The 23,754-nt window shown below is 47.9% G+C and overlaps 1 protein-coding gene across 1 annotated transcript in view; it reads left to right on the top strand.

The window, feature by feature from the left end:
* The window catches only part of Mtor (mechanistic target of rapamycin kinase), a 112,376-nt gene that overhangs the window by 13,167 nt on the left and 75,455 nt on the right, over positions 1 to 23,754 (top strand). The window contains exons 9-25 of the mRNA XM_057783538.1: positions 1,899 to 2,085; positions 2,898 to 3,026; positions 4,029 to 4,273; positions 4,703 to 4,918; positions 5,468 to 5,673; positions 7,519 to 7,641; positions 8,484 to 8,573; positions 8,858 to 8,950; positions 9,760 to 9,894; positions 10,126 to 10,255; positions 11,440 to 11,690; positions 15,412 to 15,498; positions 17,612 to 17,779; positions 18,147 to 18,259; positions 18,470 to 18,632; positions 20,359 to 20,451; positions 21,092 to 21,238. Coding sequence (XP_057639521.1) covers positions 1,899 to 2,085; positions 2,898 to 3,026; positions 4,029 to 4,273; positions 4,703 to 4,918; positions 5,468 to 5,673; positions 7,519 to 7,641; positions 8,484 to 8,573; positions 8,858 to 8,950; positions 9,760 to 9,894; positions 10,126 to 10,255; positions 11,440 to 11,690; positions 15,412 to 15,498; positions 17,612 to 17,779; positions 18,147 to 18,259; positions 18,470 to 18,632; positions 20,359 to 20,451; positions 21,092 to 21,238 — 2,576 coding nt within the window. The remainder of the gene's footprint in view (positions 1 to 1,898; positions 2,086 to 2,897; positions 3,027 to 4,028; positions 4,274 to 4,702; positions 4,919 to 5,467; positions 5,674 to 7,518; positions 7,642 to 8,483; positions 8,574 to 8,857; positions 8,951 to 9,759; positions 9,895 to 10,125; positions 10,256 to 11,439; positions 11,691 to 15,411; positions 15,499 to 17,611; positions 17,780 to 18,146; positions 18,260 to 18,469; positions 18,633 to 20,358; positions 20,452 to 21,091; positions 21,239 to 23,754) is intronic.

Below are 23,754 nucleotides of genomic sequence, written 5' to 3'. Positions count from 1 at the left end.
TGTGTTCAAAAGAAACTTAACAACTAAGCCAAATTTGATCAAAGTCTGATGTGCTACAGAAACAGTTACCATGGTGTGTCCTGGGGACTGCCTAGCGACAGGATACAAAGACAAAGGCCCTGTGTGTATCCTTTGGATGCAGGGTCACTGTTTTGTTAAACATCACATTAAAATGCGCCAGGGAAATTCAGACTGGAGAGCCACCATCACTGCACACCTCCAGGCTGCCTGTTACTAAAACTCACAGTGTGGAAGTCACTGCCTAAGCCTCCCAATGGTGGGAGTTCTGGGAAGAGCAAAAAATACCCTGAAAATGAAATTTAAAAGAGCAAAATACCAGCTGGGCATAATAACACAAATAAATCAGAACATTACCCTACAGGCCTGTGACTTGCCACTGTGCCTAAGGCTCACCCTCAGTGGCAGAGGAGAAGCAAAACCGAGAATCAGAAAATCCCTTTGTTCCAAAGAAAAGCATTCCAGCACCAAGCACCCAGGAACACCTAATCTTACGTGCTACTGATGTAAATAAACATAGTGAAGATGCGGGTGCTTTCCAGATCTGTTCTTAAGTCTCGCTCTGATCTATCTACAGTAAAAATCTTCAGGTGATAGCTGAGAGATTTTCAGGCCTACACTGAATGGAATGGCCCATTAATTGGGAATAATATTTAATATTACTTTCACTGTCATTACACTGTCAGCTAATTGAGATTAATCTCTTTGATTTTGTTTGTTTGTTTTGTTTTTAGTTTTTTGGGGTTTTTTTTGTTTTGTTTTTTGTTTTTTTTTGTTTTTTGTTTTTTTGGTTTTTCGAGACAGGATTTTTCTGTGGTTTTGGAGCCTGTCCTGGAACTAGAGCTTGTAGACCAGGCTGGTCTCGAACTCACAGAGATCCGCCTGCCTCTGCCTCCCGAGTGCTGGGATTAAAGGCGTGCGCCACCACCGCCCGTCTTGTTTTTAGTTTCTTGAGACAGGGTTTCTCTGTATGACTGCCCTGGCTGTTCTGGAACTCGTTCTATAGACTAGGCTGGCCTTGAACTCACAGAGATCTGCCTGCTTCTGCCTCCGGAGAGCTAGGATTAAAGATGTGCACCACCACCACCTGGTGTATCTCTTTGTTTTTTAAACAAGACTTAATGTTTTAGTCTATTTACTTTGGATTTTGGTATTTAAAAAAAAAATTACCTATCTGGCTATTTTGCCAGCATGTGTGTTTACACTACCTGAGTGCCTGGTGCCTATAGAGTAACAGATGGTTTTGAACCATGTTGTAGATGCTGGGAATTGAAGTCAGCTGTTTCAGCCCTTAGCTTTTTTTTCAGACAAGGCTTCACCTTGTAACTCTGACTGGCCTAGAACTTTATATAGACCAGGCTGGCCTTGAACTCATAGAGATCCACCAAGCTCTGCTTCTCAAGAGCAGTTTTTGAACTGTGTACTCTTTCCCCAGAGTAATACTCATGGAGCATCTAGAATAATGACTCAGCAGAAATGGTGCTTGCCACTGACCCTGATGGTCACTGACCCTGATGGCCACTGGTGGCCCAATGGTGCAAGGAAGGAATCCATCCCATGACTTGTTCTCTGGCTTTCAAATGCACATTGGCAAACACACCTCAACTCACCCACACACATACGGATATAATTACAAAAGGATTGGACTAAGGGAGATAAAGTACTCTTCTGAAGACGCCCTCCTTGCTTTTATTATTTAAGGGAAAAGCAAAAGACATTCCTTATTCCCAAAGACACCTGAGGAGTGATTGCCAAGCGTGAGATGTCTTCTAAGGGTCAGCCTTTAAATTCTTAGCATCTCCCCATTGACCGCTGTAACTTAAATTTGAGTGCTGTCTAGGGTCTCTGACCTTGGTCGTGTGCTGTCTTCTCTGTACTAGATACTCAGTACCTCCAGGATACCATGAACCATGTCCTTAGCTGTGTCAAAAAGGAGAAGGAACGGACTGCAGCATTCCAGGCCCTGGGTCTGCTTTCTGTGGCCGTGAGGTCCGAGTTTAAGGTCTACTTGCCCCGTGTACTGGACATCATCCGAGCAGCGCTGCCTCCGAAGGACTTTGCCCACAAGTAAGTCCCTCTCTTAGGGTGTCACCGTGCTCTCTGTTCAGGTGGAGTAAGCTAATCCATCCGTTGCACAGTTTAAGCCCTTTCTCCCGCTGCTGCACTCTGAGGTATCACAGGTGAACAGCAGTCCCTTTTCACTTGAGCTCAGGTTCAGGTACAATGACTGTCCGAGTATTTAGAAAGGGGGTACCCTGAGAACATGTTGGATGTCCAGGATGGTATCCTCCGGCGTTGTGGAGGAATCCCTGACTAGAACTGAAGAGATCAGATGGTCAACTCTTCCTTAGCACTAAGGTGCAACAAGTCATTCCACCACAGAATATATGAGCAAGACCCTTGGCGTCTTGCCAGATGGAGAGGTCAGTGTCAATGGCATTGAGCCTTTATGTTTGTTTTTCTGTGTGTTTGTCAGCAAGGGTTGCTCTGGGATTCACAGGTTACCCGTCCTGAAACCCAGCGTTCTCATCATAGGGAGACACGTCTTCCCATGGGATACTGATACCCTACCCTCTGGTTCCCAGTGTGCATGCCTCTTAGCTTCCCAACTAAGTCAGCCTCATATTAAGTATGGTGCATCTTCCTGAATTCAGGGAAAGAGCCCCTTTGTGAAACAGCACTGCCATCTGCTGGAGCAATGTTTTAAATACACACCCACAGCGATTGATGGACTGGCTGCAGAAGAGTTTTGCAGTAATCTCCACATGCTCTTGTAGCCAGCACTGGCTAAATAACTTGCCCTTCTGGCCCCAACGTGACTTTGAGGTGGGACATTATGAATGTCTTTATGTCTAAAGTGCCATTCTATTTTTCTCCAGGAGGCAGAAAACCGTGCAGGTGGATGCCACAGTATTCACGTGCATCAGCATGCTGGCGCGAGCAATGGGGCCAGGCATCCAGCAAGACATCAAGGAGCTGCTGGAGCCCATGTTAGCAGTGGGCCTGAGGTATGTGCCAGAGGCCCAGTGGCCACCCAGCCTCAGTAATGGGTCTGGCTTAGGAGAGAGAGGCAGGTTAGTTGGGTATTAAATTCGGTAGGCAGGCTGATTCAGGCTACACACACAGCTTGGTTAGGAATTCGAGCTTCATTGCTAGCTCCTGTGTGATCTTGACTCAGCTGCTTCTCTCTTCTTGTCTGAAAATAACTCTTGCTGGGCGGTTGGTGGCGCACGCCTTTAATCCCAGCACTCGGGAGGCAGAGGCAGGCGGATCTCTGTGAGTTTGAGGCCAGCCTGGTCTACAAGAGCTAGTTCCAGGACAGGCTCCAAAGCAACACAAAGAAGCCCTGTCTCAAAAACAAACAAACAAACAAACAAAAACCAACTCTTTATACTGTTAAGATAGTTGTTGAGATTAAGTGAAAGAGTTTAGGGGGCTGGAGAGATGGCTCAGTGGTTAAGAGCATTGCCTGCTCTTCCAAAGGTTCTGAGTTCAATTCCCAGCAACCACATGGTGGCTCACAACCATCTGTAATGGGGTCTGGTGCCCTCTTCTGGCCTGCAGACATACACACAGACAGAATATTGTATACATAATAAATAAATAAATTTAAAAAAAAAAGTGAAAGAGTTCAGGAAACAGCCACTGACACAAGGCTATAGGGGGTACTAGGTAAGTGTGCGTGATTGCGGTTGGTGTTAGTGCCAGAGAGACTTGCTAGCTTCTCAAAATGTCCTTCCTTTCCCTGTGAAATAAGGAGAATGGTCTCTGTCTGCTTCTTGGTCATTGACTGAGACTCAATCTCTGGTGTACAAGGTCTTTGGTGAAAACCAGAAATAGGTAGATTATTCTGAAATCTGAAACAAGGCCAAGGTTGTGCAGCACTTCTGAGACTAAATAGGGACAGGGCCCATGCCTCCTGCCCAGAGCAGACTACGTCACACCCTAGCCTTGTAGTGGCAGTCTGTTCCATGTCCTGGCTACGTCGTGACTACTTTCCTCCTCCGCAGCCCTGCACTTACTGCTGTGCTCTATGACCTGAGCCGGCAGATTCCACAGCTGAAGAAAGATATCCAGGATGGGCTCCTGAAGATGCTGTCCCTGGTCCTTATGCACAAACCCCTCCGACACCCAGGCATGCCCAAGGGCCTGGCCCACCAACTGGCCTCCCCTGGCCTTACTACCCTCCCTGAGGCCAGCGATGTGGCCAGCATTACTCTTGCCCTTCGAACCCTGGGAAGCTTCGAGTTCGAAGGTAAGAAATTACAGTGGCTCTTGCTGAAGTGTTGAAGGATGCTGTGGCCCTGAGAAAGGGATGAGGGTGTCTATATTCCTGAGTCTTTAGAGTCATCACAGCAGGGTACCAGATGCACAGCGGCTCTTCCTTCCCAGGCTCTACCTGTTTAATTCCTGCCCTGTGCTTGATCTCATGATGTGTTTGGGGCAGATGGTGCTCAGAAAAAGCATGCATAAAGAATAACACATGAGAGGTGGAAAACTCAGGATGGCTCTCTGCTCCTCCTCACTGACCTGCAGCCACGAGGGTATTTATTGCTTTAAAATGCATGGCAGGGTTTCTGAGTATTTCCATTCTTGTGCTGCTGTGATGTTCTGTGCAGTTGAATCTGCAGTTCTGTCCCAAAGCAGCAGTATTTATTCTTCTTTCCTTTTCCTTTGCACCCAGGCCACTCTCTGACCCAGTTTGTCCGCCACTGTGCGGATCACTTCCTGAACAGTGAACACAAGGAGATCCGCATGGAAGCTGCCCGCACCTGCTCCCGCCTGCTCACGCCCTCCATCCACCTCATCAGCGGCCATGCGCATGTGGTTAGCCAGACTGCGGTGCAAGTGGTGGCAGATGTGCTCAGCAAGCTGCTGGTGGTTGGGATAACAGACCCTGGTAAATGTTAGGGTGGAGCAGTCCTGGGAGACCCTGGAGCTCGAGGCGTCTGCGTGGCTCTAGAGAGCAGCATCAGTCATTTCATGTAGCGTTTCTCTGCTTAGGCGTAGGCTTGGCTCCTCTAGTCTCTCGGCATAAGAGAATCTTTTTTTTTTTTTCTCTTTCTTCCTGTGAGCAGATTAGAAGGGAGGGGCCGAAGGTTAGCTGAAGAAGGTGTTTTGGAGTTTGCTGAGTAGGGCAGCAGTTCTCAACCTGCAGGTCACGACCCCTTTGAGGGGTGAATGATCCTTTCACAGAGGTCACTTAAGACCGTTGGAAAACAGACATTTACATTATGATTCATAACAGCAAAATTGCAGTTATGAAGTAGCAAGGAAAATAATTTTATGGTCAGGGGTCACCACAACATGAGGAACTGAATTAAAGGGTCGCAGCATTAGGGAGGCTGAGAACCACTGGGCTAGGGTGATAGCAGTGGGGGTAGAAACTCGGAAAGGGCTGGAGGGTGGGACCCTGAAGAGCTGTTCAAAGACTTGTTTGCTCTTGCAGACCCTGATATCCGCTATTGTGTCTTGGCATCCCTGGATGAGCGCTTTGATGCCCACCTGGCCCAGGCTGAAAACTTACAGGCCCTGTTTGTGGCTTTAAATGACCAGGTCTTCGAGATCCGAGAGCTGGCCATCTGCACTGTGGGCCGACTCAGTAGCATGAACCCAGCCTTCGTCATGCCTTTCCTACGCAAGATGCTCATCCAGGTAATGGCGTGACAGACAGCAAGGAAAGGACCTCCACAGTGAGCTGACAAGGAAGTGCTGAGGACAGGGACCAGGAAGAAAGATGGACGTACTTGGCCAAGTCACATTTGGCACCTAGAGTCCATGTTCCCAGCTCTGGTTACAGTTCAGGTGTGAGCCTCTTGTTAGCATGACATGAGGTCTTCTTGGTTCGGTCTAACCTCTCAGGCAGCTGACTCATCCGTCTCTGTCCCCAGTGAGCCAGCGTCCTGACTTTGACTGTATTTGTGGCAGGGTCTCAGGCTTCCTGCTCTTCCTGTCTTCTGCACTGCTCTTCTGCTAATGGTCGCAAAGCACAGAGACTGCCAGTCTTACCATGTGGGCATGATTCCACACAGTCCTCTGGTCATTGTGCTTGCTCAGGGATCCTGGGCTCTCATTAAGTGATGTGTGCTGTCGTGGTCCTCTAGAGAGATGCAGGTGGCCTTTCTGTTGCAACCTGGGTCCTGTGAACAGTGCTGTTCTGATCCTTCCCGCCTTGGTATGTCCTCCCGTGTCTTTTGAAATAGACACGTCACATAACACGTAAGGAACTTACACACAGAATCTCAGTATTTGCAGCTCACCCTAGGAAGGTGTCATCTGTTTGCCATAGTTAAACATGGCTGCAGTGAGATCATTGGTTGACAAGTTGGACAACTGTACTTTGTTGGCCTTTCTGTTTTCAACCTGATAATTTCCAGCTGTAGCTGCAGGCCCATGCCTGTTGCTTCAGATCGTAAGCCACCTAAGGTCTGGGAAGGAAGCAGCCATTACTCAGCCTACCAGGTCAGGCATGGGAATATCTCCGAATGAGAACATGGGTTTGTTCGTTCAGTCAGGACTCAATGTACACCTGCTCTGTCCCACATAATGCTGTGTACTGGCTGGTATGTTGATGAACAAGCCAGATACAGCTCTTGTTCTTGGAAAGCTCACACCCGGCCAGTAGGCAAGCTTGTTTCCTGGTGTTGGAGAATGTGAAATTTCATCAGATGAATTGACCCTGTGCTGAACTTAACCCTTGAAACTTAAAACATAAACACGTAAAATTAAAAAAATAAAAATCTTTATTTAGACAATGTAGGGGGATTAAAACCAGGGCCTTGTATGTGTGCTATCACTGAACTATACCCCTAGTCTTTAAATTTCAAAATACAGAAAAACAGTTTTGACACAGATTTTCCCAAATTGAATTATGTATTCTCATGTATTGGTGAGTGCCTTTGCCTTTCCTGGGGTCTGGCCCTGGGTGCTGGTAGATGTCACAGTGGTGCAGATGGTTCTGACTCTAGCTTGGTTTGCACTGCACCTGCTGGTTGTTCTGCTCTCTGGGGCACAGTCCCTGCAGCCATCCTGCACCCCACCAGTCCTTTCTCGCATCGCTAACTCCTTTCACTGCCGTCTCCTGTGACTGGAGAAATCAGTTACCAAGTCAGCAACCAAGACACAATGTCTTCGTTCCCTGCAGACCTTCTGCCATCTGCTGGACTACTGACTAATTGGCCTTTGTGGTGTTCACTTCAAGCGAGCTTACATTTCCTTCCCTTGGCTGTACCCAGAAGTCTGTCCATATTGCCAGTGCCTACTTGACTTTGAGCTTAACGCTGCTATGCTAGTGTTTCAGGGGCATGAGAACAAGCCTGGCAGCTCTGTTCAGTGATGCCTCAAGATGGGATCCCTGGCCCTTCCTTCAGCTCCATGTGCCTGGGTCCCCTGTGGAGGTCTAGCGCTCCTGTCTGTCACAGCTGCTCTAAGTCACCTTTGATTCCTTTGTCATTGTGTATAGATCCTCTTGTTAATGTCTGTTACCTTTCTTCCCTGCAGATTCTGACAGAGCTGGAGCACAGTGGCATTGGGAGAATCAAGGAACAGAGTGCCCGCATGCTGGGGCACCTGGTCTCCAATGCCCCCCGGCTCATCCGCCCCTATATGGAGCCCATTCTGAAGGTAAAGCACAGCAGCTGGCCAGCCTGGCATCTGTCTTATCTCTGTGTTAAGGAGACGGGGGTGCTTCAGCACTCCTGCACTGAACCAAGGAGACCATCTCTTTGGTTCAGGCTGGGGAACAAGGGCTACACATAGTGCCTTGAGTTAAAGAGTGCCAAGAATCTCACCAGTTGCAGGAAGGAGTTTTCTTTTGTGCTTAGGCTCATCTTCAGCTGGGCTTGGACAGGAGAAGTAGGTAAATAGCATGTGCACTTTCCTCAAATGAAGTAAAATGAGCTTGAAAGCACGAACCCAGGTGGGCGGTGGTGGCGCATGCCTGAAACCCAGTACTTGGGAGGCAGAGGCAGGTGGATCTCTGTGAGTTCGAGGCCAGCCTGGGCTACAAGAGCTAGTTCCAGGATAGGCTCCAAAGCTACAGAGAAATTCTGTCTCGAAAAACAAACAAGCGGAAAAAAGAAAGCACGAACCCAGCTTCAGGTGTGACTATGGTATTCACACGAGGTTTTTATGTCTAACACATACACAGCTGGAGGGATGATAGGCAGAGTTGAACGTGTGAGAAGCATCTTCAAATTGTGCTGCTTCCTGGAGCATCCTAGGCTTGTGTTTGGTTTGGAAGAAAGCTTGGAACGTCACAGTTCCGAGTCTTCTGGGTTCCCACAGCCTAGAAGTAACTTATGTAGAGGGTCTTGGAAAGTTTTTATTTTGTTTGTTTGTTTTCTGGTGTTAGGGATTGAACCCAGAGCTTTATATGAACTTGGGAAGTGTGCTGCCCTCTAGGGGCAAGATAGCTCCCCTACAGATTCCAGTCCACGCTCATTTTCTTGTACCTTCTTCTATAGGCTTTAATTTTGAAACTGAAAGATCCAGACCCTGACCCAAACCCGGGAGTGATCAATAACGTATTGGCCACCATCGGAGAACTGGCTCAGGTGAGGAACAGCTTCTCTTCCCATAGGTGGAAGGAAACTCTTTAGCCCTGGGGGAAGTCAAAGTATTGCTTTTTCTCTTTGTTCTGTTTTTGTTTGTTTGTTCTTACTCTCATTTAGAGACAGGATCTTACTCTATTGCCCAGACTGGTCTCAAACTCAGTGTTCCTCCTGCCTCAACTTCTAGAGTTTTGGAGTTATAGGTGTGAGCCACCACACCCCTCCCAAAATGATGTCTTAATGCCATAATCTCCCATTCTGCCTGCCACTGTCTTTTCACTTTGCAGGTTAGTGGTCTAGAAATGAGGAAGTGGGTGGATGAGCTCTTTATCATCATCATGGACATGCTCCAGGACTCCTCTCTGCTGGCCAAAAGGCAGGTGAGTACCGCTGTTGGCTGAGTGAGCAGACAGACCCCTGGGACCCGGGACAGTTTCTCTGTCCACCGCAGTGTGCCCAGTCATGCACAGAGCTTGGCAGACGATACGCCCTTGACATTTTTTTTTTTGAATGTAGAAAGAGAAGACTCTCAGAACAGGCTCTCCTCCTGGCCAGTCACCCGCAGTTGGTGTCCGGGAGGAGCATCACCATTCCTGTATGTGAAGGAAAATGCTGTCTGTGCAGCCCCAGCTCCTGGAGGGAGGAAGCCAGCTTGGACACTGCCTGTGGAGGCCCTTGGCTTCCCTCTCTCTCCCCAGCCACTGGAGGCTGTGAGAGGAGTTGTCTAAAATGAAGAACAGTATTTCTTTCTTTCTGTAGTTCCTGGTAGTCATTCAGGATATAAAAGAACTACATTTCCTCCGAGAAAGGTGGGAAAATACTGTACAGTTTTTTGTTTTTGAGACAGTGACAGTGACTCCCTCTGTAGTCAAGGCTGGCCGGGAGCTCAGTGTGTAGGTAAAACTGGCTTGGATTAGAGGTGGTCCTCTTCCTCAGCCTCTCTAGTACCGAGAGTACAGATGTGAGCCCTGACACCCACCTCTACTCTTTACTTTTGATTCTGTGATTGTAGGTCCATGCTTGATCGGCTATTTTTATATCCTGACTCTGGGATTCCGTTCATAGGTGGTGAATTAATGGAGTCTTCGGATCAGCTCTGCACTTCCATTACACTCTTTATACAAAGAGTGTGCCTATGCTTACCCTTCTTGTACTGGTTCAATAAACATGTGGCCTTTTGTCCATTCAGGTGGCCCTGTGGACCCTGGGACAGTTGGTAGCTAGCACCGGCTATGTGGTGGAGCCCTACAGGAAATACCCCACTCTGCTTGAGGTGCTGCTGAATTTCTTGAAGACTGAGCAGAACCAGGGCACACGGAGAGAGGTAGACGGCACGGGCCCCTGGTCTGCAAAGATTTGAGTAGGACAGTGGAGAGAGGAAGTGGTGGCAGTGGTGTGCCCACACTGGGCTGGGCTTCCATTCTGTCTCTGCTCTGTTGATGGAGACAGTCATTTGGGTGTGAGGTGTGGCGTATGGGCTAGGAGAGATGTACCATGAACTCTGTTGTCATCAGATGTTGGGGCGAGTATTTATCTTTTTTTCTTTTCTACCTAGGCTATCCGAGTGTTAGGGCTCCTTGGGGCTCTGGATCCCTACAAGCACAAAGTGAACATTGGCATGATTGACCAATCCCGGGACGCTTCTGCTGTCAGCCTGTCAGAATCCAAGTCGAGTCAGGATTCCTGTAAGTCGGAAACCGAGAGACTTACCAAGTCTGGGCTCACAAAACCTGCCTGGTTGTAATAGAAAGAGTGTTGGGTCAGATAATTGAAATGATAGATATTGAATCTCATGGCAACCTCTGAATGATAAACCTCTAGTTCCTGAATCCAGCAGGGATGTTATACCCAGTAGAGCTGCAAGTCCTCACATCTTCCCAGAGTCTTTGTCGAGAGCTAGCAGGCTAAGTCTACATTACTTGACACTAGTGAGGGAGCTAGGAATCGCCCTGTTCTTTCACTCTTTGTTAGTGCCTCTTTGTTGTGTTTTACTCCCTGGCACTCATGGGAGGGGAAGCTGGTGGTTTTCGTTTGTTTCTTTGGAGAGAGTCAGTACATAGACCAGAAGCCCCCATAAGACCTGGGGCCTCTTTTTGCTCCCAGTCTGACACTAGAGACCCGATGCCTTTTGCCAAGAAGCCTGAGGGTTTGGGAAAGAAGATGGAATATGAGTTTCTAGTCCTAGTCCACTCCACACTGGGGCGAGCCTGTTTATGACAGTGAAGTTAAACAGTGATTTCCCCTACTGTTGTAGCAGAGCGTGAATTTCCCCAGATCTCTGTAGGTGCGATCATTTTGTTTTTAATCCTCCTCCCTTCTGGGTTATTACGCTTCGGACCAGGCCAGGTGCCCATTTTCCTCAGCAGCGCCTGCCATCCAGTCTCTCACTGCCCCACGTCTTATGTCCTCATTGCATGGCTCTGTCCCAGGACAGAGTCCTTGCTGCTGAGGGTTTGGCATATGCCTGCTGACTGCCTGCATTCCCTGCGGGACCAGCCAGCTGTGGAACAGATGTTTGCCTAATTTAATTCCCTTTATTTTCATTTGGAGGGGTAATTATTTTTATTGATGGTTTCAGCTATGAAGTTGTGAACTGTAATGCTGAGAAGCTATCTTAAACCTAGCAATTTAAAGAAAACCCATCATGTACTGTTTCAGGCTTTGGTGGTTTGGGTAATAGAAAAGCCAGAATGGGTTTTGCTCCTGACGGGGAGAGCCTATTCATCGGCTCCTAATGGCCCTGTGCTCCCTATTCACAGCGGTGTCAGAAGGCAGCAGAAAGACTATCTGCATGCTAATGTCTCTGACGGGGCTTTGTTTGCTGTTAACCATGTTTAGCCTCACACAGAGCCCTGTCACCTTGTTCTAGCTGACTACAGCACCAGTGAAATGCTGGTCAACATGGGAAACCTGCCCCTGGATGAGTTCTACCCAGCTGTGTCCATGGTGGCCTTGATGCGGATCTTCCGAGACCAGTCCCTCTCTCACCACCACACCATGGTGGTTCAGGCCATCACCTTCATCTTCAAGTCCCTGGGGCTCAAGTGTGTGCAGTTCCTGCCCCAAGTCATGCCCACGTTCCTTAATGTCATCCGGGTCTGTGACGGGGCCATCCGGGAAGTAAGTACATAAACCTTCCCTGCTCACCTCTGCCCTGCACCCCATCATGCAGCTCTGTCCGTGCCTCAGCTTCCTGAAGTTACCCTGCTTGCTGCTGAGAGCAGTTCCTTTCCTCTCTTAGCTTCTGACATCTGCGTGGATAGCTGACTCAACCCGTTTTCTGTTTCCTGCCCACAGGGTAGCTATAAGGTGAACAGCCTAGTGGGAAGGACAGCCTTGTTCTCAGGAATGTAGTTCAGTTGTGGAATGGACTGCAGCACAGGTTTCTGCTTGCTTCTTCACAACTGGATTTAAATCTCATTGGGTTTTTTTTTTTTTTTGTTTTAGGATTTATTTTTATTAATTTTAATAAAATTGTGTATAGATGTGTTTGTCTATATGGGCGTATGTACCTGTGCTCAGGGAGGCCAGAGGCGTTGGCTACCCCTGGAACTGGACTTACAGACTGTCGTGAGCCTGATAGGGAGGCTGGTAATCAGACTTGGGTTCTCTGGCGAAGATGTGCTCTTAGCCCTGAGCCGTTTCTCCAGCCCAACACTGCTCTTGGTTGAACTCAGCCTCTCTGACCTGCTAGGCAGGGGCTCTGACTCTCTGCTCTGTTTCTCACCCTTTTCAGCTTTTTATTCTGAAGCAGGAGCTCAGTAAATTCTCTTGGCTGACTTTGAGCCTGAGCCCAGATCAGCCTTAAATTGGAATCCTCGTTCTTCAACCTCCCTAGTAGCTGAGATTACTACCAGGCTCCATGAAAAGGAGGCAGAACCACACATTTCAGTGACAGTTCTACATAGATGAAGTTGTGTAATTCCTGGGTCTGATGGTGTCAGTCTGTCCCATTATTATTGGTCCCAAACTGGAGCATGTGGCCAGTGTCTGGCAGATCTCTCTATTGTAAGGTTTCCCTCCTTGCTTTGTACTGATAGTAATCTGTGATGTCACTCTTGAGACTGTGACCGTGCTGTTCCTCAGCTGCCTTTCACCCAGTGGCTTTAGCATTCCTCGGTAACCCTTGATCATCAGGTGCTGCGCCCATGGCTGCATCATGACTTTGTAGTTCTCTGGTTCCTTTTCCTAGCCAGCCTTTTTCTGTGGCTGTCCCTTCCCTCTCTTCTTTCTTGGCTTTTTATTTTCTCTCAACTCGAGACTATGAAGAGTGATTCCATGACATCTGTCCACCTGCATGATGTGCGTACCAGCAACAAACCTCCCTCTGGGGGTTCAAGATAGCTTGCAGTTCCTGCTAGTCAGAGAGTGTACCCTGCGAGTGTACAGGTGTGCAGTTCATTTCCTTTCCCTCTGTGACCGTTACTAGTTTGACAGACATTTACAGGTGGGAAGCATCTCTTTCTAAACTGCTTCTTGACTTTGTGTTTGAAGTATGAGAAAGCTTTTTAAAAAACAAAACAAAATACCTTTTGGGGACAGAATCTTTGTCTATGATGCCCAAGCTAGTCTCAGATTCCTGGACTCAAGGGATCTTCTTACCCACCCAAGTCGCTGCGCCTGTTGTGAGCCACACGCCTGGATTGCAGTTCACTCTTGTGCATTGTTCCTACCGTTGCCAACCTCATTAGGTCCTCATTAGCTCTGTTAGCTACAACGCTCCCGGATTTTCATTCTAGATAATTCACACTGAAAAAAGAAGGGAGTTTGGATATTGTTCATTTGAAACTGTACATCGCTTCTTACTTTTTTTTTTCTGATTGCTGGGTCTCCCTTGCAGTGCTGTTTCAGTGGAAGGAGCGTGCAGGTCTTGAATCTGGTTCTCATTTTCACGCTGACGTTAGCTGCTGTTACACTTTCACTATTGCTATGACTTTTAAACATTCCTTTATAGTCTTAAATTATTAGAAGACTTTTGCTTTTTTAAATCATGGATTGATACTGAATTTACCAAATACCTTTCTCTTGTTTTAATAATCATCTGTTTTAATCCCCTTCAATGTCTTGGTATGTTGCATTATGTTGAAATAAATTCTAATGTTAAACATATCCACATAGCCTTCTGTTAAAACTACTCTGGTTATGGCAGTTTTTTTTTCTTTTGGTATTTATTGAGCTCTACATTTTTCTCTGCTCTTGTCCTTACTCCTCCCCTCCCCACTTCAACCCTCCCCCAAGGCCCCATGCTCCCAATTTACTCAGGAGATTTTGTCTTTTTCTACTTTATAATTCCCATGTAGATTAGATCTATATAAGTCTCTCTTAGTGTTCTCATTGTTGTCTAAGTTCTCTGGGATTGTGGTTTGTAGGCTGGCTTTCTTTGCTTTATGTTTAAAAACCACCTATGAGTGAGTACATGTGATAATTGTCTTTCTGGGTCTGGGTTACCTCACTCAAAATAATGTTTTCTAGCTCCATCCATTTTCCTGCAAAATTCAAGGTGTTGTTATTTTTTTCTGCTGTGTAAATGTACCACATTTTCCTTATCCATTCTTTGGTCGAGGGGCATTTAGGTTGTTTCCAGGTTCTGGCTATGACAAAAGAGCTGCTATGAACATAGTTGAGCACATGTCCTTGAGGCATGATTGAGCACAAGGCCAGCCTGGGCTACAGAATAAATCCTGTCTCAAAACTCAAAAAACAACAGCAACCAAAAATAATAATTAAAAAAGATACTGCCCTAAATAGAATCCCCTTACTCCTTATCCAGTCACTCTCCAAGTTTGATGCTCATTTTGGCTCACGATTTCTTTGAGATCTCTTAAGACCTTATTGAGAGCTACATATGGTAATGGCATGCCCAAAATCCAGCACTTGAAAAGTAGAGGCAGAAGGACCAGAAGGTCAGGGAGTCACCTTAGCTATAGCAAGGTGAAGGCCAATCTGACTACATGACACACTGTTTCAAAAAAAAAAAAAGTTACTGATTTATTACTAATAAATTGATTATAACATCCATAATGAGTTTATTTTTTATTTATTTATTTATTTATTGAGACAAGTTCTCACTATGTAGCTCTGGCTAGACTATAATTCACTATGTAAATCAGTCTGGCCTTGAATTCCAAAAACCCACCTACCTCAAAGTCTCCTGACTGCTGGGATTAAATGTATTTACCACCATGCCTATACTTTGGGAAGTAATTAGTAGCAAATTAAGGCCAAGTTATACTTGTAGTTGACTAACAATTTTACACCGGGTGTGTTATTGTTGTTTGTTTGTTTTTATTTGGGGACCAGGTCTTTCTGTCTAGTACTGGCTGTCCTGGAGTTTGCTATGTCAACCAGGCTGGCTTCCAACTCACAGAGATCATCCTGTCTCTGCCTCCCTAGTACTAGGATTAAAGGTATATGCCACCATGTCTTGCCTCATGCCCATTTTTTAAAGTCTTTAGTGACTTAAAATCCTGACATCCCATCACGCATGGCAGTATTCAGCCCCCTGCTCAGGTGCTTCCCACCTACAGCCTGGGGCAGCGCCTGGGACAGTCCGCAGCCAAAGCACTGCCACCTGCAGTTTCCAACCACAGAGGCAGGGCCAGGTGTGACAAGGCCCTGTAAACCAGCCAGTCTGGCACTGAGCTCCTGCCGTCCACAACTGGCTGTCCTAGTGTGTGAGACCCCTCCCGCTACAGGTTTTAAGTCTACTCGGAGAGTACTTTCAGTAGCTGGGATGCTGTGGGAGCCAACCCCGGAGCTGTCTTTTCCCATCTCTGGGTAAGCCTGCGAGTTCTACGTCCTTCTGGTACCAACTTGTTGAACTCTTTCTTGTCTGTTCCAGTTTCTGTTCCAGCAGCTGGGAATGCTGGTGTCCTTCGTGAAGAGCCACATCCGCCCGTACATGGATGAAATAGTCACCCTCATGAGAGTGAGTAGAAGTTCCTACTCTCTGTCCGTCTGCACTTGGGTCAAGGGAGGCCCAGAATGTGTTTAAATAGCATGGCTCTTCCTTCACAGGGCGGGCACGGCAGAGCTGTTCCACTGAGCATAGGGTAGAGGGCTCCACAGTGACTGTGTCAGTTGCTTAGATTCTGAGGAGCAGGGTAGACGGGGATTGATGCTGCAGGCTCCCAGCTTTCAAGTTCAAGACTATGAGATGAAGTCAGAAGAGAAACCCTGAAATAGTTGTTCTGCCCAAGACATTCTTGAGTTATTTGCCCAACCCACAGCAAAGCAGCTTCTCTTCAGTATTGAGGCTGTGCTTTCTGATTCCCACAAAAGTCCTCCACTCCTTACTACTCATAAACCCCACAGCTGAAGAGCATTGGGAATCGGCTTCTCCTAGGCCTCCGAAGTATTGGTTAGGCACCGAGTAACAAGGTGATGCTTTGCCCTGCAGCCGCCAAAGACATAAAATTCATCTACTCCAGTGGTGCTGAGGAAGGGCTCAGGGCCTAGCAATTCATAGCATGCATTAAGCGAGTGCTAGAAGATTCCTCGATAATAGGAACACTATTTTCTACTGTCCTGTGCAATTTAAAATGGTTGTGTGGGGAGGGTTACTTTGTAGTTAGCTTGGTGGAAACAGCAGGACCGATATCAAAATGGCTCCCTTCCCCAGAGGAGCTTGCAGCACCTCGGTGCAGAGCTGAGCAGCCCTGCATGTGTAAACCATTAAGAGCTGCTATGCTTCTGGTTTCTACCGTGGAGGCCTCAGTACAAGAAGGAGTTAGGCCAAATGCTTAACTGCCCAGTGATGGCCTCGGGGAAGGGAAGGCAGGACGGAAGCAGTGTGCTCAGGGTAGGAAGCTGAAGCCCTCTGATTCACCCCACGCCTCCCTCAAAGACCAGTGCACAGGGATTTGAGGAGGGGCCTCTCCCGCGGAATGCAGCTTTAGTTCCGTCCCAGCGGAGGAGACAGAGCAGGTGCTCTTCCTTTGACTGTTGATCCTGGACATTTTAATGAGCTCCCTGGAGCCCGGGGAGAGAACAGTCTGTAAGCAGTGATCTAGCTCACACCCCCTGCAGGCTGCTGGCTTCTGAGTAGAGAAACCTCTGTGAAGTGGTTGTGGTGGTAGAGTTGGGAGACCCGGCTTTCTCTGAAGAAGGCAGGTGCAGTCCAGTGAATGGACATGAGTCAAAGCAGGGCCTGCAGAGCTGCAGTGTCATTACCGAGAGTAAACCATTTCCAGAGGACAATAGCAAATTCATGCAACATTTTCTAGTTTGGTTTTCCTCATTCTGCTGACCGCTCGTGTGCATTGTTCAGACCCTGGGTATTGGTGTGCGCTGCCATCAGCAGCGGGGTATCTGTTCCTCCAGTCTCCTGCTCCAGACGCTCTGAAGAAAGCTATTGCTCCATCTTGGAAGTGACTTAAGATGACAGCTTTTCATGGAGTAGGAGCCTTGAGCCAGTTCCAAGGCAGAATCTGGGGCAGTGACCAGGTTTCTGTATCAGTACGGTCTATGGATTGTTACTGCATGGGTGTGGAAGTACCTCCTTTTTTGCCGTACCCCAGCCTAATGGACAGATTTTAGGGAACAGGTGTCAGATACTGTCCAGCCAAATATAAATCCTGAAAGGGCATGAAATCTTGGTAACCCTGGAGTTCCCTTCTGCTAGAAATAAGACTGTACCCCAGTAACATGTGGACCCACAGCACTTCAGAGCTCATGCAGTGACGCAGATGTACAGTCTGTGGACAGTCTGATGACTAGAGTTTTCCAGGTGCTCGGGGAGGCTCCAGAGGTCAGAGGTGAAGTGGACTAGTCTCTGCCCTCACAGCCCAAGTCTAGCAGGAGAGGCTTGCAGAGTAAATTAGCATTGACTGCATGCTCACAGCATGGAGGACTGGGGCAGGCAGCACCTAGAAAGTGCAGTATCCTTTGTCCCCGTGCCTGGCTGTGCAGCGAGAGGAAGGTGGGGCGTGGTCATCTGGGCAGACAGCTCGGTACATTTCTGCCCTGTTTAGCCATCTCATTTCTGGGTTTCCTTTTCAGCAAATGAGCACCTGGGTCTGCCCTTCTGTCTCCCTCTGCAGGAATTCTGGGTCATGAACACCTCGATCCAGAGCACGATCATTCTTCTCATTGAGCAAATCGTGGTGGCTCTTGGCGGGGAGTTTAAGCTCTACCTGCCCCAGCTGATCCCACACATGCTGCGCGTCTTCATGCACGACAACAGCCAAGGCCGCATCGTCTCCATCAAGGTGATCAGGGCTCCCAGCCTCCCAGGAACAGGGACACCTAAGCTCGAGCAGTGTCTTTCCAGAATGTTCCCAGTCCTCTCTTGATTGTCCTTCCTGTTTGTCTCCCTTGATGGGTTGGTCCTAATGAAGGTTTGTCTCCAGCCAGCCTGGTATCTAGCACCTGGTACACGTGAGCAGAGAAAGCAAAGTAGCACGTGCTCACATAGAATAAGGGGAAAGGGCACCAAAAAAGAATGCAGTCGAGAGCATGTGACGGGATCTTCAGAACCCCACAGAGCTCTGAATTTTCATATACCGCCCCAGTCATGTAAGGCTTACCTGATGCCTTCCTGTATCATTACCTCTGTGCTCCTGCTCCCATTTGCAGCTGCTGGCAGCGATCCAGCTGTTTGGTGCCAACCTGGATGACTATCTGCACTTGCTGTTGCCTCCGATTGTGAAATTGTTTGATGCCCCCGAAGTCCCGCTGCCATCGAGGAAGTAAGCACCCTATTTTACCAGGCCATCTTTGTGGGTTTGTTCACTTCTGCTCCCGTTATTTTAGTACAGAGATGTCCCAGATTATGGAGATCTTGTTGCTGCCCTACTGGTGGGTACATTTTGGATTCATCTCACCACAGTACCTCAGAGCCATTCCTTCCCGTCCCTCGGTGCTTTGGTGAGGTAGCCTTCAGCTTGCACTTGTTGTAGGGCCGCCTTGGAGACAGTGGACCGCCTCACAGAGTCCCTGGATTTCACTGACTATGCCTCCCGGATCATTCACCCTATCGTTCGGACGCTGGACCAGAGCCCAGAGCTGCGCTCCACAGCCATGGATACACTCTCTTCGCTGGTCTTTCAGCTGGGGAAGAAGGTAAGATGGGACTCCTGGATGGACCCACCATGTTATCTGCCTTGTTTGGGAAGAAAACCTATGAAATCTCCAGTCGTTAGTACATAGGTCAGGAGATGGGTCTCGGCCACTATTAGAGAATATGAAATTATTTCAGTTTTTATTGTTCTTCTTCCTTTGCTCAGCCAGTTTTAGTTGAAGCACCTGTGTGGGCTAAGTGTCTTTCTAGAGATTGCAGAAAATAGCTGGGGATGGAGTGCTTACCTAGCTAATGCAAGAAGGCCTGGGTTTTGGCCCCAGTACTGCATAAAACTGGGTAGTGGCACTTGGAAGGTGCAAGCAGGAGGATCAGGGATTGAAGAACACTTCAGCACAGAGTGAATTTGAGGCCAGCCTGGGACACAGGAGATCCTGTCTCCAAAAATTTTAAATTAAAAAAAAATTTTTTTTTCAAGAGGAAAAGAGAAGAGCAAACCCTTATTCTTGCAATATGTTTTTAAGGAAGCAAAATGAATGGTAATCACTCCCCCGTCACCCTAAGTGTACTGGGTAAAAGTAGGGAGAAATGCCTTTCATGCAGGGGAGACAGGGAAGACTTTTCTAATGTACTGTCGTGTAGTGTGAATTCTAATTGGTCTTAATAATAAAATCTGGAGTCACATATGGGGTAAATGCTGAAAAATCAGAGAAGTAAAGGAGCCAGCCACTAGAGAGACCTTTTACCTCTACTGAATCCTCAGACCAAAGTAGATAAGATCCTGTCTCCAAACTCTCAGACTGAATGGCACACACTCCTGTCTCCTCCTGCTTTATATTCCTCCTCGGCCCAGCCATAACCCTTCCTGTCTCCACTGCCTTAGTACTGGGGTTAAAGCCACAGGACTGGGTTTAAACGTGTGAGCCACCACCTGTCTCTGTTTCCCATTTAGACTGGATTGATCTTGTGTAGCTCAGGGTGACCTTGAACTCACAGAGATCTGTCTGCCTCTGCCTCCCAAGTGCTGGGATTAAAGGTGTGTGCCACTGCTGCTGCCTGACCTTTATAGCTAACTAGTGTGGCTAGCTCTGCACTCTGATCTTCAGGCAAGCTTTATTTGTTCCAGTACAAACAAAATATCACCACCACTGTCATTTAAACAGGGAGCTGACTTCAGTCTCCCTAACTGCAGAGAGTTACCTGGAGACACGCTTAGCACCAAGTACACAGTGTCAGGTGGGTAGCTAGCATTTGTGGCACCCCCAGAGAGCAAGGTAACCCCCAAAGTGATGCGGGAATACTAATAGCTAAGGTCTTAGATGAGACAGGGTTAGGTAGTGGGGAGACCTCAGTCTGAATCAGAGGGTCTCCGATCCTTATGCTTGGAAACTTCTTAGGAATGCAAACTCTCAGGCCAGATCTGCTGATTTGGGAACTTGGGCTGTGTCATAAGCCTTCAGGAGCCAGGGCCCACCAACATGTGCAAGTTGCCGTGAGCAAGACTAGAAGGCTTGGGAGACTTTGATCGCAGGAAAAACAGAATTGCTATTTTAAAATGACGACTGTCAGTGACTGTCAGTGGGGAAATGGGCTGTGGAGCAAGAGGCCTGGACACTGAGGAAAGCAGACAGAAGCCATGGGGATTAGCCTGGCATTACAGCGGCAGGAAAGGAGTTCTAGGGACTCCCACAGAGCCGGCCAAGCACCGGAAAGTAGCTGCCCTCCTGTTCTCCAGAGTAACAGCTTCCAGTGTCTTCCCCTCCTGTACAGTACCAGATCTTCATCCCCATGGTGAATAAAGTCCTAGTGCGACACCGGATCAATCACCAGCGCTACGACGTGCTCATCTGCAGAATCGTCAAGGTGAGTGAGCGCCCTTCTGCACTGAGGTCCCAAGAGGTTTCCTCCTTGGCAAACTCACAGCAAAGGGCAGGCCGAGGCTAGCCTTTTAGCCCTGGCTAGGCCTGGCAGGCGTGTCTGGAGAAGGTGGTTTTCTTTAGCAGTGTTGGCTGTGCGGTTTTTCTGTATGGTTTCTGTTGAAGTCTCTCACTTCCACCTATGTGACTGAAAAGTGGCTGCACCCAGCTCAGAACTAATAAGCCTGACCTTGGTATAGTAGATTGTATTTGTGGACACTGAGGTTTGAGTCCTCACAATCCTCATGTATTTGTTTGAGATTACAAACAAAAATAATAGTTCTTAATCTTTTGGGCTGAATGAAAACAGGCAGCAAGCCCAGCTGTGTGCCATTTGTGCCCTGGACACTTGATCACTTTATTTGGCTCAGTCTACCTTTGCCTGGTTTGGGGACTTACCTGTTGAAGGTTTGTCAGTGACCCCCACGGGGGGCTCAGCCGCCTGTGGTGACTGTGGACATGCATGCCACGCGTTCTGCCTGTTGAAATCCTGGCTCTTCCAGGCAGGACTGTCCCAGGTTCGCGAATGTTTTGTAAGCTGGGGCATCTGGTGGAGGTGCAGGTGCTCAGTGCATCTCTGCTTGCAGGGGTACACACTTGCTGATGAGGAAGAAGACCCTCTGATCTACCAGCACCGGATGCTAAGGAGTGGCCAAGGAGATGCACTGGCCAGTGGACCAGTTGAAACGGGACCCATGAAGAAGCTGCATGTCAGCACCATCAACCTCCAAAAGGCAGGTCCACTGTTTCCAGGGAGCTTGGGGAACAGAGCTCTGTTTTCCTTTCTCATTCAGAACTTTCATCTCTTGCTACTTTGAATTTAAACTGACCAATCAGCTTTTGGTTTTTTTGTTTTGTTTTGTTTTAAAAAGTCAGTATCTTGAATTTAGGCCATTGTGTCTGGCTTTTTTACGTTTATTTGCTTGCTTTGGTGTTTGTTTGTTTGTTTGGTTTTGGAATTATGTTGCTGTTGCTTTGTGGCAGGGTCATACTGTGCAGTCCTGGCTAGTCCTGAGCTCACTTTGCAGTCCAGGCTGACCTTGAACTTGTAGCCATCCTCCTGCCCCAGCCACTCAGCTGGTGGTAGTACAGGCATGTGCTGCCTTCTGGGACATCTGAAGTGTTGTTTCTGTAGCACAGATTGGCCTCTAACTCATGCGCCTGCATCCTACATGCTGGGATTATGGGCAGGAGCCATTGTGCCTAACTGTAATTATTTTTAATTTATTAGGTTTACTCCTTTTATTTATGTGTATTTTGCCTGTGTGTGTGTGTGTGTGTTTGTACCGTGTTCATGCTTGGTCAGAAGAATCTTGGATACCCTGGAAGGGGAGCTGTGGATGGCTGTGAATCACTGTAGGTCCTGAGATCTGAACCCAGGTGTTTTGAAAGAGCAACACGTTTTCAAGACAAGGTTTCTCTGTGGAAACAGTCCTGGCTGTCCTGGAACTCACTCTGTAGACCAAACTGGCTGAGAACGCACAGAGATCCATCTACCTCTGCCTCCAGAGTGCTGGGGTTGAAGGCGTGTGCTACCACTGCCAACAATAAATAAATTTTAAAGCATTAAAAAAAAAAATCACTGTTGCCGGGAGGTGGTGGCACACTCCCCTGTGTCTCTGTTATCCTTTAGACATGCCTTCCCAGGCTCAGTCACAGGAAGCAGAAGTACCAGGCGTGGTAGTCCAGGCATGTAGTCCTATCCCGTAGGAGACTGAGGCAGTAGGATTGTGAGGGGTTTTGTCTTATTTTGTTCTGCTTTGAGACAGGGTTTCTCTGTAATCCTGACTGTCCTGCCACTTGCTCTGTAGGCCAAGTTGGCCTCTGCCTCCTAATACTGAGATTAAAGGGGTGTGTGTGTGTGTGTGTGTGTGTATGTGTGTGCGTATGTATTTTTTTAATGTAGAAAATTAAGTATCTTTTGTGTTTTCTTAGAACTAGGACCTTTTGTTACAAATAGCATTCCCAGGAGAAGAGAGCTGGCGTCTCAGTTTCTCCTGCTGCTGCTGTGGTAGGGGCGGGTATATTGTGACTTACAGTCCCAGGGGAACTGTAGTGACAGGGAAGGTGTGGCAGCAGGAGCAGGAAGCTGGCTGGTCACATTGCTCCCTCACTCAGGAAGTGGGGCTGGGCTATGAATCCACAAGACCCTCCCTCCAGTGACTTATCTCCACATAAAGGTTCTGTAACCTTCCCAGACAGCACCCCAACCTGGGGAGCCAGGTGTTCAAACACATGAACCTATGGGGACATTTTATATTTAAACATGGCAGCTAGTAAGCCCCTAATTAGCCATAAAATTGATGTGGGCTGTTTCAAGCACTGGTTTTAGTCTTCTCCCTCTCGTCAGGTTTACTAGTTCCTCGGGATCTTATTAAAATGTGTACTCTGATGTGGGATGTCTGAGGTCAGGCCTGATACTGTATTTCTAACAAGCTCCCAGGTCTGTGTGTGATACTTCCGGCCCATGGACCACACTTTGAATATCTGACTTTCAGAGCTTTGCTAGTGAGTACTAAATTGTCTCTGCTGACACAGCCTGGGATCTGGTCAGCTTTCCACCGTGTGCCAGTTCAGAGCTTCTCTGGGGAACCTGAGCAGAATAGTCAGAGTTACTTTACCAACTTGAAATGCCGCACTCCAGCCCCTCTGGAGACTGTGAGCAACCCCCGGGTCACATTTCAGCCTGGTGTTATCCTGTTTCTTAGCAGCTCCCTCTCAGCCACTGGGGGAGGTAAAGAGGCAGACAGGCCGGAGTCTCTAGCCAAGCCTGGGGGGTTGTACTTACACCCAGCATTAAACACTAAGGGTTTATTAATTATTGACTTCACTCCTCTACAGACAGCTAGGAAATGCTTACTGGTTTAAGATGGAAGTGGTCAGGTAGCCATGGGTTAGGAATGCTACCTTTCCTCTGGGGATTTCCTAATAGCTACTTCAAGGGAGGGCCAAGGTCATGAGTCACAGTATTGTCTCATGGTTATTGGGGCTACCTGGCAGCACCTCGCAAAGGGTAAACGGTCAGAGGTGAGACTGCCGGCATGTCTGTTATACGTGGGTGCAGAACGTCTCTCCGGGCACCCACCCTACCCTGGAACTCTGCTCTGCCTTGCAAACATCTCCTCATGGTCTGGTTTATTTCTACGGGCTTTCCTTTCCACTTAAGAGTGTTTTAGAAATTATGTCTTACGTGTGTATCTGCTTGTGGGTATATGCTTGTGCATGAAGGTATCCACGAACACCAGAAAAG

This window comes from Chionomys nivalis, chromosome 11, assembly GCF_950005125.1.
Source record: "Chionomys nivalis chromosome 11, mChiNiv1.1, whole genome shotgun sequence".
Taxonomy (NCBI): Eukaryota; Metazoa; Chordata; class Mammalia; order Rodentia; family Cricetidae; genus Chionomys; species Chionomys nivalis.
Note: the sequence above shows the minus strand (reverse complement) of the source record. Positions and strands in the feature narration are given on the sequence as shown.